Consider the following 12,107-nt stretch of genomic DNA (forward strand, 5'->3'; position numbering starts at 1 on the left):
CTCAGCTTCCAAACCCCAGGTGGTGCCCTCTGCCCCCAGCCCCCGCCAGCCCTCTCCTTGCCCTCACCTCTCTCTGCCCTCTCCACAGCGGTGGGGCTGATGGGCACCTCCCTGCTGGCCCTGGGGTTGCCCTCCGTGGCCTCTGGGGGCTGCTCCTCCTGCTCCTCCTCCTCCTCTTGCTCCTCCGGCAGCGGCTGGAAACTCAGCTCCTGCTCCTCCGACAACAGCTCTTTGGGGCTCTTCTGCAGAAGGGGGGCAAGGAGATCCTCAGAGGGAGGTCACACCACAAGCTCGGCCTGCCTGCTTCATGAACCGCCCCCCTGCCCACAAGCTACCCAACCGTAAGCTAAATCCACACAAGACCAAGTACTCAAGGCATTGCCTGTGTGTCAAAATCAGGGGTGAAATGCTACTGGTTCGAAGTGGTTCACCTAAACCAGAAATACATAAATGCTATTGGTTCACCCAAACAAGTAGTAAAAAAATGCTTCCGGTTCGTCTGAACAAGTAGTTAAAAAATGCTTCCGGTTCGCCTGAACAAGTAATCAAAAAATGCATACCGGTTCGCCTGAACAAGTAGTTTAAAAATGCTTCCGGTTCATCTGAACAAGTAGTAAAAAAGTGCTACCGGTTCACCTGAACAAGTAGTAAATAATGCTACCAGTTCGCCTGAACAAGTAATCAAAAAATGCATATCGGTTCGCCTGAACAAGTATTTAAAAAAATGCTACTGGTTCATCTGAACAAGTAGTAAAAAAAATGCTACCGGTTCGTCTGAACAAGTAGTTAAAAAATGCTACCGGTTCGCCTGAACAAGTAATCAAAAAATGCATACCGGTTCGCCTGAACAAGTAGTTTAAAAATGCTTCCGGTTCATCTGAACAAGTAGTAAAAAAGTGCTACCGGTTCACCTGAACAAGTAGTAAATAATGCTACAGTTCGCCTGAACAAGTAATCAAAAAATGCTACTGGTTCGTCTGAACAAGTAGTAAAAAAAATGCTACCGGTTCATCTGAACAAGTAGTAAAAAAAATGCTACCGGTTCGCCTGAACAAGTAGTCAAAAAATGCTACCGGTTCGCCTGAACAAGTAATCAAAAAATGCTACCGGTTCGTCTGAACAAGTAGTTTAAAAAATGCTACCGGTTTATCTGAACAAGTAGTAAAAAAAATGCTACCGGTTCGCCTGAACAAGTAGTCAAAAAATGCTACCGGTTCGCCTGAACAAGTAATCAAGAAATGCTACCGGTTCGTCTGAACAAGTAGTTAAAAAAATGCTACCGGTTCGTCTGAACAAGTAGTCAAAAATGCTACCAGTTCGCCTGAACAAGTAATCAAAAATGCTACCGGTTCACCTGAACAAGTAGTAAAAAAAAATGCTACCGGTTGGCCTGAACAAGTAGTTAAAAAATGCTACCGGTTCGCCTGAACAAGAAGTAAAGAAAATGCTACCGGTTCACCTGAACCGGTAGAATTTTTTACCACCGGTTTGGTTCCGATGATCAGCTGTGTGACGATCAGCTGTGCCGCACAATTTTTTACTACCAGTTTAGGCGAACCAGTAGTTCCGACAATCAGCACCTGTAGTACGCATTCGCACAAAGTGCACATTTGGTGAGCACGTGCGCAGAAAGTGAAATAATGGCAGACATCAGAGCATTTCACCCCTGGTCAAGAAGAAGGGGGGGCAGCCCCTACCTTGAGGGACATGAATGCCCCTGAGGAGTCAAAGGTGCCCATCTCCTCTTCCTCATCCTCCAGGCACCATTCGGGCAGCCCGTCCTTCTCCTCCTCAAAGCTGTCACTGCTCTGCCGATGGCGACGTCCCCCCCGCGGCTCCTCCTCACGCTCTCGGAAGTCGAAGTCAAACTTCCGCCGCCGCCCGTCCCCGCCGTGCTCCCGCCAGCCGGCCGAACGAGGCCCTCCATCTGGGGGGAGGGAGAAGTTTGTTGAGACTGCAGGTAGTCCTTGACCTACGACCGTTTCTGCCATCAAGCGAGTTTGCCCCACTTTACGACCGTGCTTGCCACAATTCTTAAGTGAATCCTTGCCATGGATAAGTTAGTAACCCAGTCGTTAAGTGAATCCACCTTCCCCATCAACTCTGCTTGTCACAAGGTCGCCAAAGGAGAATCATGTGCAAGCCGTCATAAATTGCCAAGTGCTTTAATTTGGATCACGTGACCATGGGATGGTGCAAACCATCATAAGTGTGGAAAACGATCGTAAGTATTTTTTCGGTGCTTTTGAATTTTGAAGGGTCACTAAACAAACTGTTGAAATTCGAGGACTGCCTGTATCGGCCGAAGGGTCTGTCCCTTTGGGAGCCCCAAGGAGACGCCACGGGCAGCTCACCTGGGCTGGCCGACCGCCAGCGCTCGCTCTCTCGCCGGGACCCCCCGCTCTGCCGCCAGCTTCCTCCTGACCCGCCCCCCGCGCTGCCGCCGCCCTCTCCCTCCTCCTCGTGCTCCTCACGCAGCGTGCGCCAGTTGTCGCTGTCCGAGCGGGCAAAGTCTTTGCGGCTGGGGGGAGCCCCCTCCTCAAAGGGGGCACGGGCTAAGAAAGAGAGCAGCCGTCACCCCTCCCCCTTGGCAGAGACGGCCGCCTCCCCCAAGGACACAAAGTGGCCGAACGACCCTCCAGCCCCAATGAGAACCCCCCCCAACCCTCCTCTCTGCAGCCTCCTGGGGGGGGGGGAGAAGCACCCGGGTGGGTGTCTCCTCTGCCCCACACATACCTCCTTCCCGCCGGATGGGCTTCTCAAACCGCCGATCCCCTCTGCGGGAAAAGGAGAGCATCAGGGTGTGGAACAGGCAGGCCAGCCCCACTGTGACCCCGTCCAAAGTTCTGCCCCTACTACGCACCGGTCATCCCAACTCTGGCTGCGGTGGATTTCGCGGACCCCTCCTCGGCCAAAGGCTGCGCCTTCCGCCTCCTCGATGCTTCTTTGGTAAAAACCGCTCTCGCCTCGCCCGCGGCCTGCTATTTTCGAGGAGGGGGCAGACAGGAGGCGCGTCACAGAGGCAGGCCGCTGCCCCTTATGGAAAGGGGGAGAAGGCCCAGCCCTTGGGGTCTGCCGCCACCTCCCCCAAACCCTCCTTACCTCGGCTCCGCGTGCTGCCTCTCCCACGGGAGACCCCCGCGGGGGCCACCCCGGCCCCCTTCCCCATCAGCCTCAGCACGGCCACGCTGTTGACGGACATGGAGAAGTTCCGCTGCAGGAGGCCAAAGAGGAGAGGAAGAGGTGAGGAAGGGAAGGGCCAGGCCCTCGTCCTCCTCCCAGGGCAGCAGCCCCCACACTCACCTGCTCTTCTTCGGTCAACGGGACCAACGCCAGGGGCTGCAGAGGCTCCTCCTCCAGGATGGCGGAGAATTCACGGTCTTGGATTTCGTCAGGGACCTGCCAGGAGGACGGGGAGGAGCGGAACCTCGCGTGACCAAAGGGGTCTCCAAACTCCGAAACTTTACGACTTGTGGACTTCAACTCCCAGAATTCCCCACCCAGCCACGGTCCCTCTGTGTGCCCTCCTGGCACCCGCACTCTGCCCATTCGGCTTCCTCAGGGGGTGTCCCTCCTGCACCTAGGCCAGAGACAGGCTCGGTCCCCTACAGGTTCCCAGGCTCACCTTATTGTCTTTGACGTAAAGTGCTAGCATCTCTTCCCGCCCGTATCGGTACTCGGCTAGTTTGTACTTTGGCATGGCAGGGGAGGATGGCGGGGAAGCCACGCTGCCCCCACTGGAGAGTGCGCGAAGCCTGCGGGAGCAGAAGGCCGGCGTGAGACCAGAGCGGAGGAGGAGGAGGAGGGGGAGGAGTGGAGTGGGCGGCCAGATTTGCCCAGCTCGGAATTTGGCAGCAGGGGGCAAGGTGGCATGGCAAGGCGAGACAGGGGGCAGCCAGAAGGTTTGAGGGACAGAAGGGCCCCTTCAGGGACTCAGGACTCCTGGCCAGGTAGCAGAAGAGGAAAAGGGGAGAGGGAAAGAAATCCTAAAATGAATTTAAGGCGAATTTACGTGTCCCACAATAACGTGGCAGGATCCAACCGGAGTGGGTGCCTGGGACCAGAGGTTGAGTCTTCCGAGCTTTTGGACTTCAGGGGAAACTTCCTGACAGTGAGGACAATTCGCCAGTGGAACTGCTTGCCACCAGAAATCATGGCCGCTCCGTCCCTGGAGGCCTTGCAGGAGAGACTGGAGAGTTCCTTGTCTGAGATGGTAGAGGGTCTCCTTCCTGTTAGGGGGCTGGACTAGAAGACCTCCAAGGTCCCTTCCCACTCTATTCTATTTTAGCTGGACCTGTGCTGGAGAATTCCTTTGCAATTCAAGATTTTTTATTATTTTAATACAAATTATACATAATATTGTAGGAACAAAGTGTTGTCTTTTCTTTTTACATAGTCCATTTTACATCATAGTTTTATTTTCACTTTCATCCAAATTATTCTCTTCTACTCTTTTCGCCTTTATACTTATTTTTCTTACTACATCTCTTCAATTACCCCTTCAAAGTTACATCAAATTTCCATTTCTTCTTTTCTCCATTTATATAGTTTTACTATAAACAATATAGATCTTCTAGTTCAATTTAAACATAGAGAGTGTTTCTTTCAATTTCTCTACAATGAACAATATACTATAGTTTCTTTATTTCTTTATTAGTTACCTAACAATAACAATTTTACTACTATTCTCTTTGGTCTACTAATGAAACTCTTTTCTTCCTCTTTTAACCATTTTTCTCTTTGGCTCTCAAAAAATTCCACTCTTAATTCCTTTTCTCCTTCTCCTCCTTTCCCCTGACTTTTTCTTTTTCCTATTTTTGTAGTTATTGTATCTTTTCTCCAAGAGTGCTTACTTTTATTATTCTAGCAAACTAGGGAAACTTTTTTCGTAATAGTCCAGAAGTTTGGAAGAATAAAACTTTGGTTCCGGGGGACCGACTCCGGTTAGATCCTGTAAAGACGGGGCCCTCTTGGCACCACTCCAGAAAATCTTCTGCCACTTCCGTTTCCCTTGGGGCCCTGGATCTCCTGCGCCGCCCCCCTCCCTGCTTGCCCTCTTTCTGTCGGGGCTGTGCCCCCCTTCACTGCCCCACTCACCATTCCGGCCCGAAGTTCAGCATCTCGGCGGCCATCCTCCTGTCTTGGGGCGGCTCTCTGGCCGGCTAAGACGTCCTTCCTCAACGCCCCGCTGAGACCCCCCGACAGCCCAAGCGACGGTGGAGAGCTTCAAGGGAAAGGCAGAGGGGTTGCTACCGCCACTCCCCGTTTCTCGAGGGACCCCAGAGGGGAAAAGGGGGGGGACAGCCTGCTCCCTGTGGGAAGAGCCCGTCGCTCAGGCGGAGGGGGGGGGGAGAATGGAGAATGGCCCATCCTTAAGGGGGGGGGGGCTGCCCTCCTGATGTACCTTAAAACTCAGCTGTGATTCTTTCCCTCCGGCTGGGTGTGCGTGCGGGGGGGGTGTTATGAAACCCCCAAGGAGCCTACAAAAGTGGAAAGGACACCAATGGGCAATGCTAGATGGGGGGGAGCAAAACAAGCCAGAGGGTTTGCCGGCTGCCCTTCCTTCCGCCAGACCCATCCTGCAGGTGCCCTCTGGGGGCCAAGCATTGGCAGAGACCCATCACCGGAAGGTTGGTTGTTTTTGAAAGAAGCGTTGCGTGATTTAGGCCACTGCCCTGGAGTCAGGGTGGCACCGGCAGCGCCACCTGAGCCCCGCCCGACTGATAATTCATTTATGACCTTTTTTTTATTCCCAGAGCTATTTTTAACCGGCAAGCGACCGATGGCTTATCTCAGAAACGGAAAAAAAATATCAAGACGGAGAGACCAAAATAAATCACGCTGGTTTTCCCCAAGATACGTCTCTAACACTGCTTGGCCCCCAAGGGCACCTGCAGGCTGGGCCTGGGGTCCCTAGCGGCAGTGGGGGCTGCTCCCAGCCTGCACCCTCCTCTCCCCAGCGTCTCGGTACGGGTGGTCCTCAACTTACAACTCAACTTACAACCGTTCATTTAGGGGCCGGAGTTACAAGGGAAAGTCGCTGAGAAAAAAGTGACTTAGGGCTGTTTTTCACGCCTAATGACGGTTTGCGGGATGGCTATGGCCACGCGATCAACATTTGGTCACTTGGCGATGGCTTCGCATTTACGACGGTCGCTGGGTTACACGATCCCCCTTTTGCAGCCTTCTGACAAGCCAAGTCAACGGGGGAAGCCGGATCCGCTTAACGACAGTGCGAGACTCACTTGAAGGGCAGCGCTTCACTTAATAAGGGGTGGCAAGAAAGGGCGTGATTTACTTAACAACCGCTTCACTTATAGCAGTGTTTCTCAACCTTGGCAACTTGAAGATGTCTGGACTTCAACTCCCAGAATTCCCCAGCAGTGGTTAGGACAGTGTTTCTCAACCTTGTCAACTTGAAGATGTCCGGACTTCGACTCCCAGAATTCCCCAGCAGTGGTTAGGACAGTGTTTCTCAACCTTGTCAACTTGAAGATGTCCGGACTTCGACTCCCAGAATTCCCCAGCCAGCATTCGCTGGCTGGGGAATTCTAGGAGTTGAAGTCCGGACATCTTCAAGTGGCCAAGGTTGAGAAACACTGACTTATAGGAACACATTTTGGGCTCCATTGTGGTCGTAAGTCGAGGACCGCCTGTATCCCAACGTCCTGTGGTCTTTGGAATTACTGGCTGCTCCCCCCACATGCCCCATTGATTGAGGGGGAGGGGAGGGATATATCCCAGGACTGAAGCCGCTGCTGAGTGCAGCTGCTCCGTGGAAGCGACCGTCATAATCTCAGGACCCCTCTGACCCAGGCCTGGCCACTCACCTGAGGGAGCCCGTGCGCAGGTGCTGCCCCTTGGCAGGAGGAGGAGGAGGAGGAGGGAAGCTGGCAGAAAGAGCAAGGGAAGGAAGGAAGGAAGGAAGGAGGGGGGGATGGAGGAAGGGAGGGATGGAGGCAGGGAGGGAGGGAGGGAGGGTCAACCTCCTCCTCCCTCAGCAGGCACGATCCCACCGAAGCGGCTTCCGCAGCCTGGGGTGGCCGGAGAAGAAAGCGGTTTGGCTTGGCCGCCCCCACCCCAAGGACGAAGCCCGGCGGCTTGTCTCCTCTCACAGCAGCACTCTGGAAAAGAGGAGAGGCTGGCGTTAAAACGGCAGACGGACACCTGCCTTAGAAGGCTGGGGAGAGCCGGAGGGGAGGAAACCCCCCGCCCAGTTTCTCAAGAGCAGCCACTTTCTCAAGGCGGCAAACGAAGCAAATCCTCCTTCCTATTTTCCTAACAACGGCCCTGCGAGGTGGGGAAGTGACTGGCCCTGAGTCACCCTGCTGCCTTAAGGCAGGACTGGAACTCCCCGTCTCCTGGTGATTGGCCCAAAATCACCCAGTTGGCTTTCATAGCTAAGGCAGGACTAGAACTCCCAACCGCCCCGGTGTCTAGCCCGGCGCTTGACCACTAGATCAAACGGGGCACCCTCAGGGTGCCCGGAGGGCATCTGCTCCAGAAGGAAGCAGAAGAGGCATTATCTCCCTGCCCCTTGCCATCTTTAAAAGCTTCCCTCTGCCCTGGCAGAAATATTTTCAATTTTATTTCTAAATGCTGGATCGCCACTGGCAAAGAGAGAGAACAGACCAAATCTCCACCTTGGAAGTGGCTCAGTGGTTGAGACGCTGAGCTTATCGATCAGAAAGGTCGGCGGTTCGAATCCCTAGCATAGGTCTCCTGCGTGAGCAGGGGGTTGGACTAGATCAGTGTTTCTCAACCTTGGCAACTTGAAGATGTCCGGACTTCAACTCCCAGAATTCCCCAGCAGTGGTTAGGACAGTGTTTCTCAACCTTGTCAACTTGAAGATGTCCGGACTTCAACTCCCAGAATTCCCCAGCAGTGGTTAGGACAGTGTTTCTCAACCTTGTCAACTTGAAGATGTCCGGACTTCAACTCCCAGAATTCCCCAGCAGTGGTTAGGACAGTGTTTCTCAACCTTGTCAACTTGAAGATGTCCGGACTTCAACTCCCAGAATTCCCCAGCCAGCATTCGCTGGCTGGGGAATTCTGGGAGTTGAAGTCCAGACATCTTCAAGTTGCCAAGGTTGAGAAACACTGGACTAGATGACCTCCAAGGTCCCTTCCAACTCCGTCGCGGTCCTTCTGAGAGACATAATTTCCTGACAGTTAGAACAATTAACCAGTGGAATGGTTAGCCCAACTGGAGATTTTTTACCAAGAAATTGGACAACCCTTTTGTCTGAAATGTTAAGTTTCCTGCTTGAGCAGGGGGTTGGGCTAGAAGACCTCCAAGGGTCCCTCTTCCAGCTCTTGCTATTTGGAGCTGTGGTGTTGCAGTGCTTGGAATGCAGGATTGCGGGCCGACTCTGCCAACTGCCAGCAGTTTGATTCTCACCGGGCTCAAGGCTGACTCAGCCTTCCGTCCTTCCTTCCCAGGTCGCTAAAAGGAGGACCCAGATTGTTGGAGAGGGGGGGCTCTGTAAAGCGCTTAGAGAAAGAGGGCCGGGAAGCCCGACGAAGCGGTGCAGAAGCCCCTTGCTCTTCCGTTAACTGGAGCAACGTGCCAGAGAAATTTAAAATCTGAAGAAACGCAACTTCAGCTGACTGATTCCCCATAGCCTGGAGCCCACTTCTGCCTCCAAAGGAGGAACAGGGCACCACGGAGGGCAGCAGGACCCGAGAGGCAGGCAGGTGGGGTTTGCAAGGAAGGCCAGCCCCAAGTCCTGCCCCATCGTTTCAAAAGCGAGGCGTTAGGCAATTTTCCTGGCAGGCCCTTCCAAGCGTTTCCTCCTTCGGCTCAGAAGCCAGAGGCCCCGGCTGCCCCCACCATCTTCTTCCTCCGCCTAACCCACAGGGATGCCTTCCCCCCCTGCTCTAACCACTCTGCTTCCGCTGCCACGGAAGTCTAGGATTCGAGGATCCTGCGTCGCGATGATACGGACGTGCGGTCTCCATGCTCCGAGACCGCAGCCGGTACTTTTGCCGCTGGGTGGTCCAATCGGACCTAAACCGTCCCGCAGAGACGGTGAACAGGAAGAATGCGTCTTGCTGACCTCGGGGATATCGCAAAGTCCCTGATCGATGCGAGAGAAGTTCTTCAAGCCGGCGACAAAAAATCCAAGGCTGACGAAGTCGGGGCGGCTCCAAAACGGAAGGATAAGGAAAGAGAAAGTGTTTCCAGCTTGTGAGGAACTTTTACTGTTTTAAAAAGAGACTGCCTATAAAAAACTTAAAATTAATTTAAATTGGAGAACAGAAGAATCAAGCGGCGGAATTAAATTTGGAATGGTTTTGGACAGTGGTTATCTTGCTTTTTAACTGCTATCTTCATGGATGGAATTTATGCAAGCCTTTTGAAACGAATGGATTAAGTTTTCTTCTTCTATTTTTTCTTCTATTATTCTCTGTAACCTATGGTCTAAAATTCTCCTCTTCCATTACTGTGGGTGTTTTTCTAACCCATTTAAAAATTGGACTCTTTTTTCTAACTTGAAATACAAAAAAGATACAAAAGAAATAAGGAAATTTGCAACAATAACACTGCTACTCAGAGGCTGGAAGGTTTGTGTATTGGAAATGGAACATTTCTTTTCTTCGCTGATTGTTTTGGCTTGGCACTACAAGGTCTCACTGCTTGGTTATAGAGAGTGATAAGGAGGGAAGCATACAGATGTCCCTTTGAAGTATATCTTTAACCAGAGAAAAGTGAAAACAAAACGTTTCTGTGAATCTATGTTTAATTTTATTAACCTTCCAAGCTAGAGCAGCTGTGTTTGTTATCTGGAGAGAATGGCACAAGTTCAAAAGCAAACAGAAATCTTAAGCTTGCAAAAGATATTTTCAGAAATACTGAAATTATCAAATACGTATGAGAGGATAGAGAAGAAGCTGGAAGTCTTAGAGCATATAACAGCAAAATATGATGAAGAAGTTGAGGATGCTTATTGAATGCAAAACGTGATGATTAAAACTCAAAAAATCAAAGTGGAAAATGAATATAAAGAGATTATATTTGCTGATATTTATGGCAACTGGTTTGTCTCTGAAAATGGAAAGAGTGGAATACTGAAAGAGGAATTAAATGGAGGGGAAATTTATCCCAGAGGGCAAGATACAGAAGAAGAAAAAAACCAAAGAATCTATGGATTTAAAGAGAGACATTTCATTAGCAATAGCATGGATAACACTACTGACAATCAAAGATAAGCTGATTAAGGAAACAGAAGAAGGGCATCAAGATTACATGAGAGATCTTATAAGCAAGGAGTTGCTAAGAGGAGTCCATACAAAGTTGATCAAGGAGATGATTAGAGGACTGGCACCACAAATGGCAGAAGATATGAGACTGTTTTCCTATTGGAAAGATACAGGTTGATAGATGGAATATAATTTAAAACTAGCTAAACTTAGTGAAATTTATTGAGAATATAAATAAATAATTGATAATGTTACTAATGTATACAATGTGTAGTGTTATGATGAGTATAATTGGATATGAATACTGAATGGTACCCATGTAAGGAAGATTAGCAATCCCTTTGGATTATACATAAAGGTTTAAAAAAAGAACCAAGTTAGAATTAAAATTTTGATTATTAGGGGGAAAATGTTATGATACAGGATATCGTCAAATAAAGGAGGGATAAGAATAACAACATATATATAGATATGGGTATAACATAAGGAAACTGGATGTAAACTTTAAACAGCGATTTGGAAAGGAGGATTAGAAAACGTTGTTATTAAATATCATGGATGTTTAGCTAGAATAGGACATAAGGATTTAGTGTTAGTGGAGGATTTTAGAAATAGTAATTGAAAGGCCAGTGTGTGGTTATGTATTAAATTTTGTTATCTTTTATGATGGACACTTAAACAATTATAGTCAAATGAAAATGGAGATATGATGATGGTGACATGTATAAATATTTGAGTTAAAATGCTTGAGTTAATATGAATTGTGTTTGATGACTGTGGAAAAGATGCACGAAAGTCTTTTTGTAACCAACTGATACACTTTCTACAGCATGTAAAGAAGGATGTTGCGTTTGTTTTAAATTAAAAATAAATAAATAAAATTTATTAAAAAGAAGAAGTCTAGGATTGGGGAAAGAAGGAAGCAGCTGTTCTGGTGGCTACAGAGATCTGGATTCCTGAGCAAGGAGCAACATCCCAGAAGAGAGCCTGGCACTGCCACAAGGGCAAGAGAAGGACGGAAGCCTTCAGCAAAAGGAGGCTTATGCCATCCTTTCTTCTGGATGAATGAAGACACTCTAGCACAGGGGTCCCCAACCTTTCGGACCTCAGGAACCACTAAATTCATAATTTTAAATCCTGCGGACCACTAATATGATCTGCCTAATGACCGGCTGGGCGGGCGTGGCTGGGTGGGCATGGCCAACTTGATGTCACTCAGCTTTTACTCGGCCCTCCCAGCCACTCCTCGCCTGCCTCCCCCCGGGCTCCTTAGGGCCCCAAACCGGAAGCAGCTGCTGGAGCTAAGCAGCCCCCAGGAGAAAGAGTTGGCAAAACTGCTCAGTTCAAATTGGATCTGGCCGAGGAGGAGGCTCAGCAGAAGCACCTCACTGAGGACTACGAGCATGGGCATTCCAGGCAGAGGGAAGACCTGCGGGAGTGCAAGGCCAGGTACGGGCACCTGGAGGCTCAGCGGGCTGAGGTGGTCAACCAGTTCCAGGCCATGATGCTGTCCCACTGGAACGAGGCCCTCTGGCTCTTTGCCACTTCCCTCCAGCCTTCGCCCAAAGCCTCACATCCAGGAGGCCAAAGCAGACCCCAAGTCTGAATTTCTGCCCCCCTCCGACCCCCACAAAGAGACCCCGAAGGGGGAGACTCTCTGCAGCAACACAAGCATTCACTGCATGTATCCAGCCCAGGGGCCATAGTCTGAGGATCCCTGATTGAGTGCAATATAAAAAAATGCAAATCGTTTTTCTGCGGACCGCCAAAATATTCTCACGGACCACCAATTGGTGACCGCTGCTCCAGGACAGTGTTACTCAACGTTGGCAGTTTTAAGACTTGTGGACTTCAACTCCCAGAATTCCCCAGCCAGCTTGTTAAGGGATACCTTTTGTTACGG

General features: G+C 50.4%; 1 protein-coding gene across 1 annotated transcript in view; it reads right to left on the minus strand.

Moving 5' to 3' along the window:
* Nucleotides 1-12,107, minus strand: part of GIGYF1 (GRB10 interacting GYF protein 1) — a 32,893-nt gene that overhangs the window by 13,603 nt on the left and 7,183 nt on the right. The window contains 11 exon segments of the mRNA XM_087714328.1: nucleotides 68-242; nucleotides 1,698-1,927; nucleotides 2,355-2,555; nucleotides 2,737-2,777; nucleotides 2,864-2,981; nucleotides 3,103-3,214; nucleotides 3,304-3,399; nucleotides 3,626-3,755; nucleotides 5,098-5,224; nucleotides 5,405-5,480; nucleotides 6,831-7,124. Of these exon segments, the coding sequence (XP_087570454.1) occupies nucleotides 68-242; nucleotides 1,698-1,927; nucleotides 2,355-2,555; nucleotides 2,737-2,777; nucleotides 2,864-2,981; nucleotides 3,103-3,214; nucleotides 3,304-3,399; nucleotides 3,626-3,755; nucleotides 5,098-5,132 (1,138 nt within the window). The 5' untranslated portion in view covers nucleotides 5,133-5,224; nucleotides 5,405-5,480; nucleotides 6,831-7,124.

The sequence above is a fragment of the Thamnophis sirtalis genome, unplaced genomic scaffold, assembly GCF_051295495.1.
Source record: "Thamnophis sirtalis isolate CommonGarterSnake01/CBP01778 unplaced genomic scaffold, rThaSir2_p1.2 scaffold_4, whole genome shotgun sequence".
NCBI classification, from domain to species: Eukaryota; Metazoa; Chordata; class Lepidosauria; order Squamata; family Natricidae; genus Thamnophis; species Thamnophis sirtalis.